The sequence below is a fragment of the Crocuta crocuta genome, unplaced genomic scaffold, assembly GCF_008692635.1.
Source record: "Crocuta crocuta isolate KB4526 unplaced genomic scaffold, BGI_CrCroc_1.0 scaffold549, whole genome shotgun sequence".
Taxonomy (NCBI): domain Eukaryota; kingdom Metazoa; phylum Chordata; class Mammalia; order Carnivora; family Hyaenidae; genus Crocuta; species Crocuta crocuta.
Window position 1 is genome coordinate 1,971,497 of NW_027529169.1, and position 19,894 is coordinate 1,991,390.

General features: G+C 55.5%; 1 protein-coding gene across 1 annotated transcript in view; it reads right to left on the reverse strand.

Moving 5' to 3' along the window:
* Nucleotides 1–19,517, reverse strand: part of CTDSP2 (CTD small phosphatase 2) — a 23,576-nt gene extending 4,059 nt beyond the window's left edge. Inside the window, exons 1-7 of the mRNA XM_077757605.1 lie at nt 19,344–19,517; nt 5,535–5,683; nt 3,640–3,678; nt 3,119–3,220; nt 2,487–2,543; nt 409–501; nt 69–254 (exon numbers count right to left, since the gene is read on the reverse strand). Of these exons, the coding sequence (XP_077613731.1) occupies nt 69–254; nt 409–501; nt 2,487–2,543; nt 3,119–3,220; nt 3,640–3,678; nt 5,535–5,683; nt 19,344–19,407 (690 nt within the window). The 5' untranslated portion in view covers nt 19,408–19,517. The remainder of the gene's footprint in view (nt 1–68; nt 255–408; nt 502–2,486; nt 2,544–3,118; nt 3,221–3,639; nt 3,679–5,534; nt 5,684–19,343) is intronic.
* Between the last annotated feature and the right edge of the window lie 377 nt (nt 19,518–19,894).

A 19,894-nucleotide genomic window follows, 5' to 3' on the forward strand; every position in this document is an offset into this window, starting at 1 on the left:
GGGCTGGTGCGCCGGCCCCCCCAGCCCCTCCCCCACCCCTGCAGCGTGGCTGTGTCTGGACCACTCACTGCGTTCTCTGGGTGGAAGATGTACGAAGCGGGCGAGTTGTCCAGAATGAGGGTTTTCCTCAGGTCCCTTCCCAGGCGGCTGAGGTCCTTGACGTAGCAGCCTTGGTGGAACACGCAGGACTCCCGGAACAGGCGGGCCCGGAACACCCCGCACCTGTCCAGCAGGTCCGTCACTGGGTCGGCGTACTAGGTGGTGAGAAGGTGCTTTCATTCGGATGCAGTCCTGGCCCCACCCCACCCCACCCCGGGGCCTCCCCGGGCCCAGCGAGGAGCTGCCAGACCAGCCCTGTGGCTGCCACTGACGCTCCTGGCTCCAGACTTCCCTTCAGCCCTCAGGTACCTTGGCCAGGCTGGCAGTGAAGAGAACACATTCGAAGAGCTCCCCCATTCGCCTCAGGAACTCGTCCACGTAAGGCCTCTTGAGCACATATACCTGAGGTAAAGGGGAGAGGCTTGCTGGGGGCAGCCCTGTGAGGGAGCCCACTGCACATCCGTCACCGTCACCACGTCCACGGAGACCGGCAGGCAGGTTCGCACCGCTCCCCGTCCGGCCCTACGGCCTGAGCTCTGGGGCCACCTGGCTGGACACTTCCGCCCCACGCACTAGGGCCTTGTACCGCCTCCTCACCAGGCTTCTGCAGGCTTGGCGGCCCAACCTCGACCCAGCTCAGGAAGAAACGCACGTGCCTACATCCCAGAAGCCATCTCCGTTTCAGGCGGCGAACCATCGGCTGCCTCCAGAAACAAGTAATCAAGAATAGGCCTCACGGACGGAACAGCCTATCCTGGATTACTTGAATCCAGCCACAGCCTGTGGGAGCTTCCTGTCCTTGGCTCTGGCTCTTGTGCGAGGTCGCACACGCTGCTGAAACCTCATGCCCTCACAGGGCTTCTCTGAAACGCGCCAGGGAGAAGGGACTTCTTTCCTGCGATGACTGCGTCGGACACCCTGCACGTCACACCCGGGCTTGCTCCAGCCAGCCACCCGAACTCACGCCCACCCTTCCTGATCGCGTGCATTTTGGCCTAAGAGGTTCACTGGCTACATGTCCCTCACCGCTCTGCATTCTGCTGCTTCCCTGCCTCCAGGATCCTTCCCTCTCCTCTAGCCTCGATGTTGTTAGAACCATTCCTTCGAAGCTCGTGTTATCCACGTCACTCCCTGCCCAACGAGCACGTGTCTGCCATGACTCTCCCTCCTTGGAGGAGGCCTGCAGCGGCCACTGACTCCCCACACCCCTGGTCGCTTTGCGGCAGGAGCCCTTTGCTCCAAGTAGCCCCAAGAAGGCTCCCTGCATTTGCCATTTCTTCAACCTTAGACCAGTTCCTCCCTCTTCTTGGCTATTTCTCAAACTTGGCATCCCCCTGCCACTCCTCACTGAAAACCTGCCTTCTGCAGGTAGCTGCCCGCCAATTTTAATCTCTGCTGTTTTTCAGGATTCATGCTTCTCCTTGTGAATCAGGAGTTCACAGTGCACATCTACCTGTCTGAAAACATGTCTTCATCTTTTCTCCGTGGGTTTTGTATATCTCCACACGCTCCAGCGGACTGGGTGGAGGCTGACCAGTCCGAGGGCCAGGCCTGGTTCTGAGCTGGGGCTGGTGGTGCTGGGCCTGGTGCAGCACTTCGGTTGGGAGGGGGTGGTGTTAGGGAAAGAAGCTTCTAAGGGACAGAGGACAGTGGCGACTCCTTGGGGAAGCCTCAATCCCCTCCCTCCCTACAAGTAATTCTTCTATTTGCCAAGGCCACGTGGACAGGTATCCGGGTTGGCCGGGCATGGTTGCTGATGCTCCCTGACCCTCAGGCCAGCTGGCAAGCCTCTGGAGTACACACTTTTTCACTATCAACGCCACACAATCCCAGACTGAACAGGCTATGTAGGGCCAGAGCCTAAGGTTACTTGGATTGATGTGCTCTTCCGTAGCATTTACCGGGGTGGGGGAACCCAGTGGAGGGGCCCAAGAGGAGGGAAAGTGGAGAAGCCAGGGCTGGGGAGGATGAAATTCATCAGCCAGAAGGAGCGGGTGGGCAAGGCGATGACAGAAAACAGCTAGTACTGGCTTCCTTGCCTGAACCAGGCAGAGATACCAACACTTCAGGATTAGAGGAAGTGTCATCATTTAACAGCCCTGGCTACGATGGCCAGGAGGTGGGATTCAGTAGATTACAGCTATTACTATTATTAAATAATATTTTAATTTCAAACAGCTTGGTTGCAAAGCAAAAAAAGATGACAGCTAGATGGGGATAAAGACGCTGATTTTTTCTTTTTTTTAAGATCACAAAGCCTTGAGTGTGAGGAGTTCCAACACGGAAAGGAGGCTGAAGATGCAGGAAAGGGACCGACTGATGGAGCACACCAGAGGGGTGGAGGAGCCGGAGCCTCCAGGCTGGCTGTGGCCCGGCAGGCAGCTCACCTGGTGAGTGGTCCCCTCAATCTCTACAGGCACTATGAAGTCGGCGTTGTTGATTGGCTGGAAGACAGAAAAGTTAATGAGGTCAGCATGGTAGGAAGGAGACAAGAAGCCTTGGCCACACCCGGTCCCCTGGGAGGGGTGGGGAGAAACAGGTCTCACAGACTCCAGGAAGCTCTTCCCACCACCCCATGTAGAGCGCACAATATCCCTCCCCTCCAGGTATTCCTCACTACCTCCCCCCAACCCCCAATTCTACCCGAGCAGACAGAATGTCAGGACCTTCCTAAGTTAACAACCGTCCTGACAAAATGGTGGGGGGCAAGGTCCACGGGTTGGCTGATTCAAACCCTTATACAGGCCTGCCCTGTACAGAGTCGGTGGCTCTCTGGGCTGTGTGACTAGGGGCAGATAAAGCCTGCTGGCAGAGACTAGGGGGAGCAGGGATTCCTTATTCAACATTCCTCCGTGTGGTCCCCGAATATGTGTGATACCAGTGTGGCCAAAATGGCAGAGCCCCCCTCCCCGCCTACCCCTCTCCCCCATCAACTTTACGCTGCCTCCGAGAACACCTTCAGTTAGACATGCAAGACAGCCTGAGATGGCTGTAGGGCGGACTCCAGATACGGAGTTACCTTAAAGGAGCTATGCACAAGGGTTTCATCCAAGTCGATGACCACGCAGATCCTTCCTTGATCTTCCTCTGTCACCTCTGGGAGCAGGCAGGTCCCCGGGATCTGAAACCAGAGCCAGACTGCTGAGGTCTGCCCAGGAAAGCCCAAGTGTTCTCTTCAGCAGAACTCTGGGAAGAACCAGGCTCCTCGAGGACACAGAAGACCCCCGACTTCAACCCAGAAGAGGTGCCATTTGAAGGCCAAGGAGCAGAGAAAGAGACAGAGCTGGCGCCTCGGCTCCAGCCTCCCACTGGACTATGAAGTGCTCTGGACGCTGAGATGCAGGCCAGGGCTGGTGTGGGATGGATGTCAGCTGTCCCCTCCCCCAAATCTAATGCCTTTGCAGAGTGAGTCCTCCACAAATATCCGGGACAAATGGCTTCCCAGGGTGGGGCCAGCCAGGTGCTGAGGAATGAGGGGATCACCCTATGTGGTCACAGGGTCTGGGGTTTTGGGGCATGTACCCTGTCAGATTCACGTACCTGATAAAACTGGTACTGGAGACAGTGGAGCAGATCGGACTGTGGGAGGAAAGGAAGCAGTCAGTGTCGACCAGCCGATGCTGTCCTACCTAAAGCAAACTGCTTCTGCCTCAGGCTTGGCAGGCAAGTTTCTCCCCAGGTCCCCAGTCCCCTGGAAGGTCCTGATATAACGAAAGTGATTTTTTCTTTCCTTTCCTTTCTATTTACTCTGAAAGAGACAATAAGCCTGTGCACAAAAGAGAATCTTAAGCAGACTTTGCACCCAGCACAGAGCCCTACCTGGGGCTCAATCTCACAACTGTGAGATCATGACCTGACTGAAATGAAGAGTCAGATGCCTAACCCACTGAGCCACCCAGGCACCTTTTTTTTTTTTTTTAAGGAAGCTCTACGCCCAACGTGGGCCTTGAATTCATGTCCCTGAGGTCTCAGGAGTCGCATGCTCTACCACTAAGTCAGCCAGGCGCCCCTCAAGTGACTTTTCGTAAGAGCTGCACAGGAAAGGGGAAAGGCCAGAGCTGCCTTTCAACACTGGGTCTGATGAGGGATGGAGAAGGCAGCGTCTCAGGTGGATAAACTGAGGAACAGGGCACTCCAGTGGCTAGTGCAGGGACATGGAATCAGAGACAGAACCAAAATTGGAACTCCTCCCTGTGGTGGTTCAGCATCTTGCTGAGTCCTGGAACCCAGGCTTCTCTTTGAGAACAGGTGTCTTCTGTACTCTCTTCTGGGGGTGATACACCGTGAGGGGAGGGCCCTGAGCCCCTAGGATACATCAAGTCTGCCAACGTGAGCCCACATGGTGGGACCCGAGATGTGACGGGAGGTGGAATACAGAAGGTCCAGAAAGGCTTCCCTGGCCTTTTGCTGATAATAGAAATGTTGTTATGATTGTAAAAAGTGATACCTTGAAGAAAAATTAAAATCCTAGCATTTAGGAAAAATTCATGTCGGCATTTTAGCGTATTTCCTTCAAGTCTATTTTTAGCAGTTCTTTCCCCCATAATCTGTAATTCCACATTGTTTTTTTGACTTAATGTGGCAACTCAATACTTTTCCGTATTATTGTGAACTTTGTAAAAATCAATTGCTAAGTAACACTGTCATGTTGCACTTTATTTAAGGGCATTTCCGCCTACTGGATAAATGCACTGATGCACATCTTCAGCCTCGTTCTGAGAGAGGAACCAGATAGCTAGACCTTGGTGTTTCGGAAAGAAGTAACCAATGGCATTGGGGGCAGATGGGTTTTTAGTCAGGGCTATGCCCAGCCTTGAAATGCCAGACACACCTTCTGCTCATTGGCAGGCTCAAAGACACCCATACATTTCCCAATGCTTGTCCTCCCCAGGACAGGTGAGAGTGCTGGAGTGTGGTAGAATTTCAGTTCCTTCGTTCCCAGGAAGGGAAGTAACTTGGAAGACAGCTTTGCATAGTAATCCACAACAACAACAAACAGAGGTGTCACAGCCAGAGAGACGGTGCTCTCACTCTGACACAACTGTTTACTAACCACTAACTCTCCGGGGGCTACACAGACCCTCTGGAGCTCCGTTTCCAGGTGTGTGAGTGGGACCAGCCTGTGTCCCTCCTTGCCAGGCTGCTATTTGCACCACATGAGACAATATATGCAAAGTGCCCTGGATGGTTCCTGGAACATGGGAGGGTCTGGACCACAGGGGCCCTCAGAAACCACAGGGATAGCCGCATGGCCCACATTGCAAATGGGAGCCCATAGAAAGAAGACGGGCCACTCTAGGAAGGCCAGGGGAGGGGCCTCTGAGCCACAGGTCTTTGAGACTTCAGGGAAGAATACCTTGCCCACATACTGTGGTGCGGGGGCCCCCACTGGCAGCCCCCTCCTTGCTGGCATCCCGCCACCCTGATCTAGCTACCTTAGCAATGGTGTTGGCTTCCTCCTTGTATGCGGAGAGCTCAGTGGAGGAGCTGGACTGGCCAACATGCTGGGGGCGAAAACAGCAGAAAAAGGCCTTGAAGATGTTCCGTCCACGAGGTTTCTTAGGAGAGGACTTGGAGACCAGGCCTAGAGCAGAGGGAATGATGAGGCATTAGCTACGAGATGACTCTGTCCCCAGGTGGCCCTGTGCCTGTATCCCCTTCTGTCTGTAAGCTCCCCACCAGGCACACACCACCTGCTGGGCAGATAACCCCATACGGTCACCACTGAAACACACACGTTCATTCCAACAGTCCTCTAGAGCAGAGGCCGCAGGAATCCCCACTCTCCGGTTTGGGAAATGAGCTGTGGAGAATTCGGTCTTACTCCCTGGTCGGGGAGGGGCACAGGTATTGCGTTCTGGCGTCCTGCACTCTGGAGGCGGCACACTGAAGGACCCTCAGAAGGAAGATTCACCGAGGCCAAAATCCATCTCGACCAACTCCAGCTCGAAGAATTAGCTGTTCTACACAAGGGAGAAACCTAGGCCCCGCAAGTCAGTGGAGCCGCAGGCCTGTTCCGGGTCAGCGTCCCTGGAAGCTGGGTCAGTGGCAGCAGGACGGAGGCCAGCTGCAGCCCCAGGGAAGAACTGCGCTCCTCCGCCCCCCCCACCACTGGCCCTGCTGCCTCCCCTCCCAGGCGCACAGGCGCACAGGACCCCGGGAAACACACCTGGTGTCAGATTCTCGGCGGCTGCCAGCCTAGCTTTTAGACCGCAGCTGCTCAGTCTTGCCTTCGTAACTCAGGCCTTGGAAATACAAAGCCATCTTAATAGGACGCTCGGCAAGGCAGCCCCAGAAAAGCCAAGCTGACACAAAAGGCTACGGGCATTACAGGATCAGCCGGAGATGGACTTCAGAGTGTCTTTCCAGTGCTGCCTGCTTTTCCAGGAGCTGTTCCGGCAACTGTTGAGGAAGTGTAGGAAGTGTAGGAAGACCTGGTGGGCACTGTGGCCAGGAGGGGGCGCCACATAACTGCTGCCAGAATGGTCCCCGGCCACAGGTCTCTGCCTGGGCGGGAGGGGCTGAGGATTAAAGCCAGCCCACTCCATCACAGAGCCAGGGCAAACTACAATACAGGAAACAAAATTAATCTGGAAACACCTGTCTCTGTGGGGGTTAGAAAGGCCAACAGATGTGGCACCAAGGACGACTTTCCTCCAGCTGTTCCCTTTGCGAAGCGAAGGGGGAAGCAATGAGGTGGGGCCCACCACGAAGCAAGGTAGGGCTTAGTCCTCCGAGCACGGAGGCCCTTGGAGAGAGGCGGTGGGACAGCCATTTAACAACCGCTATGGGCTGCCTGGACCCCCAGAGAGGAGGAGAGAAAAGCAAACTCTATTCTCCATGACCCAGGGGGAGGAAATGGCTGCTGACCAGCAGTCAGGTGGCCGCCAGCACCGCCCCAGGACAGCCCACTCCACTCTGACTCACCAGCAGCAGAGGGCTTCCTGCAGGTGCAGGCTGGTGTGTCTGCTGTTCAGAGCTTGCTCTCCTTCCCTGGGTGAGGCCAGACCCTGACACTGGTATGACCATTCGACACCTTTAGTTAAAGTGATCGGGCCTCCCTAGCAATTTGCCTACACACCTGGATATTGCTCTTGAGCTCTAGGCCCCAGTGGAAAAACCAAGATTTCCAGGGACTGGGGATTTTGTGATAAAGGGAAGAAGTTGCACTGGGGCCCCTGTTATCAAGGAGACAAACCTCAGAGCAGAGCCCAGTGCTGAAGAGCAGGATGTGCGGCTCCCTGGACTTTTTCCTACTCTTAATAATCTAAGCAGAAATCAGAGCAAAAGGGCGGCTTCTCCACCTGCCTGCATGGCCCACATTCAATTCCGAGCCCAGGGACTCCAGCAGACGCTGACACAGAGCTCCAAGACCAGAGCAGAACCATCACTTTTCCTTTGGTTTATGGTTTCTTCACGCAGAACCACAATCAGAGGCTTAACCCGGGCACGGAGCCTTTCTTCAAAGGCCACACAGCCCGAGCCTTGCCTGAAGAGAGGCCATCAAGAACGCACTCAGCATCTTAGTGACAGACGATGTGAAGGCTGAGTAATCCTAAGAGGCAGGGGGGTGAAAGGGGCAGCTGGCTGCGGCCACAGAGAGGCCTGGCCGGTGCCCACTGCGGGAGGCCCAATAGGCAGAGGCACTGGGGCCTTAGACACAGAGCTTGGTGGGGTGGGGGGCAGGGGCTCCTCAGCTTCATCTGGACTCAGCAGGGGCTGAAGGTCTTCTCAAAAACACAATGTGGCCAGGCAGCTTCTGGGCCTCAGGGACCACAAATGCCTTGACCTCGGGGGCAGGCGCTTGGAGCGGAACACAGAGCTGTGGCGCCTGGGGAGGGTATCCCAGGCCCACAGCAGCAAGGTCAATACCCCACAGGTCCCTCTGTTGGGGCCCTACTTCCCCCAGTCCTTCTCCAGGCTGTTGTTCCTCCTTGTATTTTCCAGCGCTGCCTCTGAGATCTATCAGGGCCTCTTTAGCCTCCCCTCAACATGTCTGCCTCCTGATGGGGCCTGCGATGGCCTTGGCCACGTATAGTCACCAGCCTCTGGTGCTCTGCATAGCAGATTCTCAGTCACTGTGACCGGCTGAGTGAATGACTGCGGGAAGTCCAGGGACTTGTGCGTCACTTCTACAGAGCCAGGCCCCATGGAAGCCTTCGCTTGTTTCCAACAACCTGGAAGACTTAGAAACAGAAAAGCACCCTTTATGTGAGGACAGGAAGATAGGCAATGGAGGAGCAGAGCACCCAAAGCAAGCCTGTCAGCCTTTCTGCGCCTTAGTCAGGTTTACCGTGAACTGATGAGGTGCCAGCCCTCTGTTAGGACACTTGACATCATCACTTCAATTAATCCTTACTACAAACCCATCTGTAAGCACCAATTCCCCATCTTACAGGAGCAAGACTGGAGCAAGTACTCGTGGTTACACAGGGAGTATGACAGCGGAGCCAGAACTGCACCCAGACCTGCCTTAACCCGGAGCCAGCCCTCACCCATTACCCCACAAGGGCCCTGACAGGGGGCATTGTGTACATTCACTCATATGACAGCAGGGATGTTTGTTTATTCTACTCCTCTCTAGGCTAGGATGGTAAAGGAGTAGTTTGGGGCCAAGCCCCCATCTTAGCTGTCCTCTCTGGCAGGCCATGAAAGGTACAAGGCTCTGCGATTCCACCCCAGGGCTCGCTTCAGCCCCATCCCAGCCCTGCACCTGCTCTGACAGATACCTCTGGGAAATCAAGAGGACAATGGGGGAGGGGGAAGGATAGGGGCTGGAGACAGGGGCTCTGGCCCAAGACCTGCTTTGTTCAGCAGGTTTAGGGGAAGGGGGAACACTCATCAGAGTGCGATCTGAACCCTGTGTCAAAGAGCCTTTCAAAGGGCTCCTTTCAGCCGGCGCTCAGTACTGTGTCCCTGATGGCCAGGTGCAGGCCACCCCCAAATCCCCCTCTGAGGACAGGAACACGGGGCATGAGAGGACTTACAGGCCGGGCCCTGGGGATTTCGTTGTACACGGTTTCCCAATCAGCGAGTGGAGGCTCCAGTGGGTGCCATGGAGCCCCATACCCAGCCGCTCCCCCTCCTTCATTCCTCTTGCTGCCCTCTTTGCGGACACCCCGCCTTCCTCTCCTGCCCAGCAGCCGACGTGCATCTGCTCTCCCTGCTCCAAACATCTGGTTTGGGCCCGAGTGTTGGAGAGGACAGGCACAGACCCAAGGAGGGGACCTCTGGCTTAAGAGGAAAGTGAGCAGGTGGCTGGGAACAGGGAAGCCAGGCCACTCCTCCAGTTCACTGCTGCAAGGCCTCCTGCCAAGGCAGGGGGGTGAAGGGACGGTGGGGTGTGGCAGGCACCCCCTGCTCAGAGGCCAGACCCTGCCAGTCCCCACCTTGGACTGACAGACAGCCTCTTTAAGCCTTGGTTTCCTCATCTGCTACCTGGGGTAACACCAGAGCCTCACTCCTGAACGAAGGGAGAAACAAATCCTGCTGTCTGCACAGTAATGTGCCGCGGAAACTCTACAGCTAAACGCTGTGCCTGTTTTCGTATCTAAGGGGAGATGACTCTCGTAGAGCACACTGTAGACCTCATGGCGGGAGACCAGCAACAGGGACAGGGGCCTTCCCGCTCCCAGCATGTGGCTGAAGCCCAAGAGGAGAAAATGTGAGAAAGGTGCCAAAGGACGCTGATCGTGAGCAGGTTTCACAAAATCAAAACCACCCCTACCTGCTTTCAAATCCACCACCAAAGGTGTTTTCCAGCGTGCAAACGCCCTGGCTAATATTCTGCGAGTAACAGGAAAGCAGGAGAGGCTGCTCCGCCTGAGATAAACAGTGCCCTCTCTCTGGCTGTCTATCATTGTTGCCCCCAAGAAGCACCAGATGGGGGCACTATTTGCCTCTACCTTGTAAGAAGCTTGTGCACGTACAGGTCTGCGCCCTCGCGTGCGCGCGCGCGCGCACACACACACACGAAGATTGGCTCTGCCAGGACAACACTATTTATAACCTTCTTCTGAAGGTCAGGTTCAGATATCACCGTTGCCAACAACACAGCTTCGTGTCCCAGCAAAGGAACTCCTCACACGTCCGCCTAGGAGTCGGCAGAAGGCAAGCTCTCAGGCAATGGGGTTTTAACAAGCCCATTCACATAGAAAGATGCTTTCTTGGTTCTCTCAGAAGTACTTCCTTCCCCACCATTTCCCATCCCCCCACAAGCCAAGGACTTAGCCCGGCTGTCACTATAAAATGGCCTCTCTGAGGGGCCTCCCTCCCCTTAGCTATTGGAGGAAGGAGAGTATTTGGAGCATTTCCGGCCCTTCTTGGCCAGCTGCCTGGGCCCTGCAGCCAAGACACGTCTGATTGGGGCTCCCCACGGAGAGGAGTCCTCCCAGGTCCACAGCAAGGGGCTTCTGGGCCTTGGCTGGGGATAGGCCCTGACATGCCAGGCGGACGGAAGGGCTCCTTGGACCGGCAGGTGAGTCGGCAGGGGAGCAGGAGGCCGAGAGATGCCTAGACATCCCCCACACAGAAAAGACTGGAAACAATGGCGAGGGTATACCAGTTTTCACAGTGTCCAACTGCTGACACTGTTCTCTGTGGGTGACAAGGCAGGCAGGGCCTCGCGCAGCTCAGCACCAGCTCCCGAAGTTCCAAAGAGCTGCTGTGACTGTGATGGCACGGACTTCTGAAAGTAGTTTTAGCTAGGCTGTTTAGCTTACACCAGCATGTTCTATGCTGGACCCCTCCCTGCGGCCAGCATCCAGGCTGATTTACTCATGCGGTGTCTCCCGTTATTCCCCCTTCTCTGAGCAGGAGGGCTCCTTGCACCTCCCTTTCTTCTAAGAAAGGAGAGCTTTTGTCAGTCCTGGGTCCTTAACGCCACCTGTAGGGTGGGGGTGGGGGTCACAGGTCACTAGCTACTTGCCTTCTGCCCTTTTCTCTGCTACCTCCCCCTCCAAGCAATCTGGTCACCGATCTTAACACAGGGCCTCAATTTTAGGGACCTCCCTCAAGAAAGACTGTTTTGGGAGCAGGGGATTCCTGGCAACTTCTAAAACGTGATCAAGATACTCAATCAAGCAGCCTTTATACAAGTTATGGCCATAACACCCACCTAAGCAGCTCGAACATACTTCAAAACCCCACCGGGGTGGGGCTGGGGTTCCCAGAAGCAGCAGCAGGTCCTACACTAGAGACGAAGGAGCCATTTCCCCACGCAGGGGTCAGCAGCGGGGTCAGCAGCAGGCTCAGCCCCCAGCCCCGCACCAGAAGGTTCTCAGTGGACATCAGGAAGTGAGCAATGACCCGCGGTGGCAACGGAGACAGACAAGAGATACCATCCAGGAGAACCCAAAGGGCTGGGTTCCTCCCCTGCCAGGGGCCTTGCTCCATGCACGCTAAGGCAGAGATACCATCGTGAGGGCCTGGAAACCACACTCGCCCACCCTGAGCCTCTCTCTCCTGGTGGAAGTGCCAAGCAAGCCCCTGTGGGAGGCTGGGAAGCCTAGAGAGAGCTGCCACACAGGACAAAGACACCTTCTCGGTGGCTGTTTCGGCCCTGGCCTAGGCCCTCTGGCCGACTCCCAGCATGCTGGCTTTGGTGGAAGGCCGTGAAGAATCCAGTGCCCCCCCGCCCCCCCCCCCCAAGCTCGGTGAGCCCGCTGCCTATGACACATGCATGCGTGAGATGCAGAAAGAGCAGGGAAGCCACAGGATCCAAGGGCCCCTCAACCACCTCTCCTCCAACCGGTGTGAGAAGTACAGTGGTTACCCAAAGTGCCATGGACTTGGGTTTAAATCCTGGCTCTACCACATTTAAAGTGTGGGCCTTGGGCCTCAGTCTCCTCATCTGTAAATAGGAACGACCTACCTATTCCACTGAGCTGTGAGAATTATAGGGAGTTTGGGGTGCGGCCTGGCTCTAGTGTCAGCTGCTAGTCATTAAGGGTAAGGCACTTTCATACCTGAATCTCAGTCTCCAAACATTCACACTGAAAGAGGCCGTAGAGATTTCTTCTCATCCCAGAGGTCATACAGAGGTAGTGGCAGGACCAAGCCTGGGAACTGGCCTTCTCCAAGACTCCACAAAAACCAATCAGAGTCTCTCTGTGTCTCAGATACACACACTCACTGAAGTTGGCCAGCCAGTTCCTTCCTTCCTCTAGTCGCTGGCCTCTGCAGAAAGACTGGAAGGAGTCTGTCAGGAAAGGACTGCCAGGGAGTCTGTCCGCCTCCGGAGAAACTCACCTGCTCCTACCACACCCCTCGGCTTCACCTGGGATCAGCCAACCGGTATAGGCGTGTCCAACTGAGAGAGCACGGAGCTAGAAGTCAAGAACCCCGCTCTTGTCCCACTTCAGCTTCTCAAACAGCTCTGTGGTCCTGCCTGAGGTGCCACCTCTCTGTGGCTCAGTTTCTTCACAGATTAATGGAAAAAGGTTTACCCTACAGGGTCCCTTACAAGGTGGCTTCAGATTATCTGAGGCTTGACACATTTAGAAAGTGGAATGCGGGGCACCTGGGTGGCTCAGTTGGTTGAGCATGCGACTTCAGCTCAGGTCATGATCTCACCACCCATGAGTTCGAGCTCCACGTCAAGCTCTGTGCTGACAGCTCAGAGCTGACCCTACTTCAGATTCTGTGTCTCCATCTCTCTCTGCCCCTCTCCCACTCCCACTCTGTCTCTCTCTGCCTCTCAAAAATGAGTAAGCATTAAAAAAGAAAGAAAAAGAAAGGAAGGAAGGAAGGAAGGAAGGAAGGAAGAAAGAAAGAAAGAAAGAAAGAAAGAAAGAAAGAAAGAAAGAAAGAAAGAAAGAAAGAAAGAAAGAAAGAGAGAGGAATGCACAATGCAAATGAGAGGCAGTGTGGGTCATGGTTAAGGGTCATGGTTAAGGCTCGACTCTGGAGTCTAGGTCCTGGCTGACGCTAACTAGTCCCTGTATCCTTGGACAAGGTGCTTCAGCTCCCAGGGAAAGTTTTCCTCGTCTGTGAAGTAGAGATAATTCCTACCTCCTGTCTCACAAGTCATTGTGAGGATTAAGTGAGATGCTAGATATAAAAAGTTAGGACCAGTGTCTGGCCCATGGTTAAGCGCTCGTCTGTGATCATGACTGTGTCCATTCACACTCAGAAAACTTTAGGATTCCCCTTTATGAGCCACTGGCTCTTTAACAAACAGCAAAACTGGATCCCTCCGGGGGACTCTTCCTGCTCAGGGCAAAGCAGGCAGTTGGGGGCATTGCTGTGTTTACCTGGCTCTTCTCCAGGGACACTTGTCAGAATCATAGGGAGCATTTGGAACATGCACATGCCCGGCCCACCTGCTCATGCTCTGATTCGGCAGGACCCAGGTGGGGTCTATATTTTTAGTAAGTGTCACAGGAGAGCCTGATGTGTGTTCCTGGCTGGGAGCCAACGCCTAAAGGTTGCCAGTGGTCCTTGACTAACCCTTCCAGGACTGGGGGATGGTTCAGCCGGCGTCCCCTTGGTTCCCTTTCCCACCACGTCTCATTGGCTCAGTGTCTCCGCTATCTCTGAGGACTTGTACCCCAGGGTCTGGTTTTCCTCTCTACCAGTACTTGCTCTATCACTGAGTCAAACACCTGCTATCTCTTCTTGCAGGCCCCTGCTCCTGTGAAGGAGGGGCCCCAGCCCCACTCTGCTATGGAAACACAGGAGCTGGGCTCCACCACACTGGGAAGGCGCTTCCACAGCCTGGGTTGTGCCATTTGAGCCTTCCCATGAATCTGCTTGCCTCTCACTGGGAATGGGGCCACACTTGTTCCCCAAGAACGGTGCAGGTGGGGAAGAGCAAATCGTACAGGATGCAAAAGCTATTCAATCATCAAGAGATCAAAGTATCTATAGAGTAAAACCAGAGTACGAGTGAAGTCTGAGATTTAGGAGGCAAGAGGAAGGGCTAGGAGCGCCTAGAAAGAGAAGGCAACTGTCAGGAGGTCTACTCAGAGATCAGCCTCCAGGCTAACCCCTAGGAGAGGTGACCAATAAAACCGGATACACACAGCTCCCGCCTAGAGGGAGGCTCTGGGTGCTCCCTGGAGTCCCCATTCGGTACTAACACACCTGACACACAGAACTGAAAGCGCTGGGCACTTTGCCGGACAAAGAAACTCTGTTCTGGCTGGTTTCTGGTCCAGACAGGCTTCCTGTCTAAGTCAACTTCTCCACTTTGATTTCTAGTAGCTCCTTCATAAGAGTTGCACGTTCATAAGCTCATCTATAGTTTCCAGTTGGGAACTATGCCTCCATTTCAGAAGAGGGAGGGAATTATGTCAGGGCCACACCCAATCCCATGACCCCAAGACAAGTGAGTTAATTCTGTGCTTTGCAAGCAGGCTAGCCTGAGACACGATGAAAAGCAATTTAATGCTGCTTTTTGTGCTTTCTCAATGTTGTACCCCCAAACCACAGCAGCAAAGACACAGCTTAAGAGCATGTATTTCTCTTCAAAATCCCAGTTTTTATTTCTCTCCTTGTTACTAGAATTCCCTGAAAGAAATGTGAATTTCCCTGCATCCATGAAGTCTCAAGGCAAATGTGGCCAGGATGAGAATGCACCACACAGCTGCCCCAAGTGTTCATTGTACCCATTTCTGAGAGGCTGGGCCAACTGCTCAGAAGGTTTGGGCTTCAGAAACTCTGCACAGGAGGGCACAGCTCCCTGGCCCCCTCCCACCCCCAGATGCCCAGACACCTGGCAGAGTGGCAGATGCCCTAAGGCACATGCTACTCCCATTAGTGCAGATAAAATCCCATCCCAAGTCATACAGGCACAAAGAAGGGGTCTGTGCAGCAAGGCTGTTTGTGAGCCTCAGAGGTTGATCCTTCCAGAAGGCCCAAGTCCCCACATCAGTGTCCCCTCTGACCCCCAGCCACCTGTCTTTAACAATAAAACCCACATGACCCCTTGCTGTTTGCACTGTGTCCTTGGGGAAATGGAGGAGGAACAGAGTAGTGGTCTAGCTGTGTAAAAAAGGACATTAATGTTTATCAATCATTTCCTAAGTACCAGGCATTACAGAACTGTAAATATCAATATTCCTATTTCACAGATAGGTCACTCGGAACACGAAAATGAATTGTGAAGGCTCACCGTGAATAGGAAAAGCAGGGATGTGCACCCAGGCCTGAAGCAACGAACTCTGCTCCTAGAACCATTCTTTGCAGCAACAATGAACACTTTGCTGCCCCTGCCCTCCACCCCTTCCTGTTTCACCCAACACAACAACCAAACTTCCCAAGATGGGAATAAAAGACACTGTTCCTAAATTACCCAGAAGCCAGCAGAGAGAAAGTTGAGGAGGAAGAGGCAGGGACATAGATCTGTATACAGATACGTATACTTCTGCATCTTGTCTGTCTTTCCCTTTCCCTTCTCACAAACACTGCTATTATTTAAGTCCATGGAGAGGCTGGGAACGTCAATTCACCTTGGCTTCTGTAGCATTCACCATCTTGACAAAGCCCATGGTCACGAAGGATGTGGCCGTTCCCATGGAGGATGAAAATGCTTCTCCGCTGCCTGTTTCGCTAAGACCCCTCCAGCGGAGGAGGGAGGAGCCAGGACCCCCACCACACCTGCCAGCTCAGAAGGACTTTCCCCCCCACAATTCCGAGGTCCTTCTCCACGGAGGGGAGGGCAGGGAGGGCTCTGCCCATCAAAAGCAGTGGCAGAACGGCAAACTCCCAGCCTCAGGATGTTAAAAATTGACAAACTTTGTTGCAGAGTGAGCAGGCACTCTCCTGGGATATCCCAGAGGGAGCAAACACAGCCTTCGAGCCACCCCACAGGCCCCCAGCCCACTCCAAGATGGGGGGGAAAGTCCGCAGGAGACTCGCGGGGAGCCTCAGAGCCGCAGGGAGGCCAAGACGGAGAATGGACGAGACTGGACAGGGAGAGGAGCCACCTACAAACCTACATCGCAGACTACAAGGGGCAAGCTAAGGAAGACAGCTCCAGCGACATTTGTTCTGAGCTTTTCAAGCGAAGGGACTGCCTACGACTACGTGAAAAAGAGTTTGAGCTTTTTCACGAGAGAATAGGGCAGAACTTCCCCCTGATGGGGAGGAAGCAAGAGCTAGAACAGCCACCATCCTGATTCTGAGGGATGGTCGGCTACCAGAGCCTGCGCAGCCTCTCATGGGAGGAGACAATCCTCGGCATCATCCCGGCATCATCAGGCATCATCACCCATCGTCTCCCTGAGAGGAGGATCATTAGGTCTCATGGAAAACAAAAAAGGTCCTGACCCCGCCCCCCCGCCCCGTGGGTCACTTTGAGTTCTGAAGAGGCTGCCTCCAGTCCCTCCTCTCACATGGAGAGGTGACAGGGTCGGTCCTGTGTCCTGGGCTCTCCCCCCGTCTCACTCTAAAGCCCCACGGCACAACCTCCCAGCAGTGGGGCCTGCACTCTCGCACAGCGCTGTAATAAATGGCCGGTGTCTGGCCAAACTGGTATTAACTTTTCCTCTCCACTTCTGATGTTACACACACCCCTGTCCTCGCTGTACCAGGAAGCCATTTCACCCATCTGGTTGGGAAGCTGATCCAATTTTGGTCCTTTTATCATCAATGCTTTCAGTAACTTTTTTTGACTTCCCTTACTGTAATTACTTTTGAATCATCAACACACCCAGCCAGCCTGAAAGTTCCAAGAACAGAATGCTAAGAAGGGAGAAAAAAACAAATAAAAAACCCCCCAAAACCTGCAATGGCAAACAACTTCACTAAAAAGCCAAGGTGAGAGCAATTTAGTTTCTTCTAGAAATTTACTTATCAATAAACTGTATTACACCCCTTCCCCTTTTTTCAAAGGAGGCAGGGCACAGAGATGGGATGCGGGCAGAAAAGGGACAAGGAACTCATAAAGGAGATCATGAAAACATCTGCTCCCCACCCCCACTTAAAAAAAAAACAAAAAAAAACAAAGGGATGCAGGATTTGTAAATAAGGAGAGACTCAGGAAAGTTGGCTGGCTGGTTGCTGGGTGCCCAGGCAGCCCAGGAAAATAGCAGGTCTTCTCTGGAATGCAGTCCAATTACATGGAGAAAGACCCATGCTTGCTGGCTTGAGAATTCAGATTCCTCCAGGGATAAGTCTGAAGGACAAACCACACACAAAAAGGAAAACAAAAAACGTAACTGCAAGAAAATCCAACCCACATCAGCAACTGAACACTAAAGAAGCCAGCTGCTCTGCTTCCTGCTGTCATGTGTTCTGTTCCCCGTCACAGGCCCTGGTGGTTGAAACTTCCAGCTCTGAGACGTGAGATGCCCCTTCAGCAGTCCTGCTCTGTCTCACTCCTGGTGTGATTTCCTCACCAGGAAGGCCCCCTCTAGAAGCCTTTGCAAGAGGAGGACCGGAGCAGGGAAGCACAGGGTGGTTCTTCCCACGTGTCATTAACACAGGCCCCCCGGAATCCTTCCACAGCTAAGCTCTTCACTTACGGCTACCTCCTGGGATGAGACTGGGACCAGGCAGGAGGGAAGTTCTCAACCCAGGAAGCCTCCCCTCTTCCGGCCTTGGCACAGCTGGGCAGCCAGCAGAGGTGAGGCTGCCCCTGGGGTCACACAGCCTAGGTAGTGATGCATCTAGGAGAGCCGGGCACAGGGAGCCAGGGGTTTTTTGGGGGTGGGGGGTGGGGATCTGAATAGGCAAAGCTCTCCCCCTCCTCAGGGCAAGCTTAAAGAAGGGACAGCAATGCAGGAAGCACACAGTGACACCCCCCCTCCAGGAATTAGGGAAAAGGCTGACACTAGCAGCCTCTGCCCCTAGGCAGATTGGGAGAGCTTCTTGGGACTGTGAACCCCAAGAATAAGTGACCTGCTGACTAATGTTTCCAAATAGGGGGATGTGGGCGACACCGAAGCACTGCGGCTGGCCACCCACCAGGGTCTAGGCCTTGATATGTTCAATTGCAGTACTGGCCCTGCACGTCCTGTTCTGGGGGGTCGAGGGAAGGGCAGGAACGCTTCAGATTTAGTACCAAGAGCGTGCTTTCCCCAGTCTCAGGGCCAGGTGGCCTCAGTCCGGGAAGTTCTCCAGAAAAAAACAAAAACAAAACACAAAAATAACAAACAGCCCCCCAAACCGATGCTAATCCTTACTCATGGCAGAAATTCGGTACACTATTTTAGACACATTCCTCAAGGCTCGAGGAGGAACGTGGTGGTGGTGGTGGGGAGTTTCGGGGCTTCCAATGACCAAACTGAGAGATTCCACCCTCAGGCCCGACCTTTCCCCGCCCTCGGAAGAGGCCAAGGCCTCACCCAGCTCCCGTCCGAAGACCACCCCAGCGAGGGCCCGCGACCCCCTCGCGTCTGCACCTGACCCTCAGGAAGGCGGGGGCCGCGAGCTGCTGCCCACGGAGAACTCGCACTTTTTCGCTGCGCGATTCAGAAACACGCCGGGTCTGGTGCCATCCGGCGAATTATGTAACCAGGGACACCGCTCCCGGGCTAAACAAACGCGGCTCTGTGTGTGTGGCGGCGGCCCTGGGGAAGCGCACCGGGGCAGGGAGGGGCTCTGGCCGGGCCTCGGGGTCGGACTCGTGGGCTCAGCTAACGCGGCAGGAGGCAGCCCAGCCCGAGCGCCGCGCCGCCGAGGTCCCGGGCCCAGCGCAGGGCCGCGGGCGGGCCAGTCAGGTCCCGCAGGCTCGGCCCCTCCCCCACCGCGGCCGCCCCCGCCTCCAGAGGGTGAACTTGGTCCTAAGTCCCGCAGGACGCCGTCACTGCCCGCGGCCAGAGAGACCTCGGGCTGAGGGAGCCGCTGGGAAGCGCTGGACTCCAGTTCCGGCTCTATTCCAGCTCGGGACCCCTCCGTCCCCCTTCCCACCTCTTTCCCCGCGGTTCTGGGGCGGCTGAGCGCAGTCGTGCGGGAAAGTGACGACCCCACCTCCCAACTCAGGAGGGGACGGACGCGGGCGACTCGCGCTCCGGGCGCTACTCCTCAGTCTCTCTATACGGGGGGAGGGGGTGCAGGACAGGGTGACAGCTGCGCGGATGACGCCCCTCCCCCTCGGGCGCCAGGAGCCGGGGCCCCGCGCCGCCCCCACTGGGGTCGGAGTGCGAACAGAGACGCGGGGGCGGATGGACTAGGGAGTCCGGTCGGAGCCTTCGGCTCCGATCCCCAAGAGGTCAGGGGCCGGGACTTGGGTTCGGGGCTTGTGTAGCCCCCCACCCGCCCGGGGGCGACGCAAAGTTTTGGGAAGTTGCTGCCCCTACCTTGTTTGGTGAGCACCAGGGCGTCTTCCCTCCGCGCCTGGGTGATGATGGAGCCGTGTTCCATCTAACAATCCCGCGGGCCCGGGCTGGCTGGGCGGGAGGACCGGCGGGCGCGCAGGCTGGGCTGGGCTGGGGGGCCTGGGCGGGGGCCCGCTCCGGCTCCGGCTCCCGAGACTCGGANGGCAGCGGCTCCCCCGGTTCCCCCCGGCCCCGCCCCCCCGGCAGCAGCTCCGGGCTCCTCAGTTTGGGTCCAACATGGAGAATCCGGAGCGAAAACAAGAGGAGGAAATGGGACACGGGGCGGTTTCCAGGCTCCCCCCTCCCCTCCGTACTCCGGATAAACAACCCGCGGCTGCAGCGCCCACCCCCGCGCGCCTCCTGGCTCCGCACCCGGCCTCTCCACGGCCGGCCTGTGCCTGCGGCTCCGGAACACCGTCCTAGGCCCCAGGCCCCTCCACCTGGGAGCTGCGGGAGCTGCGGAACATCCGGAGCTTTGCTATTTTGTTACGGAAAAAGCGAATCCCCGAGGGGGGTGGGGTGGCGGGCGGGCA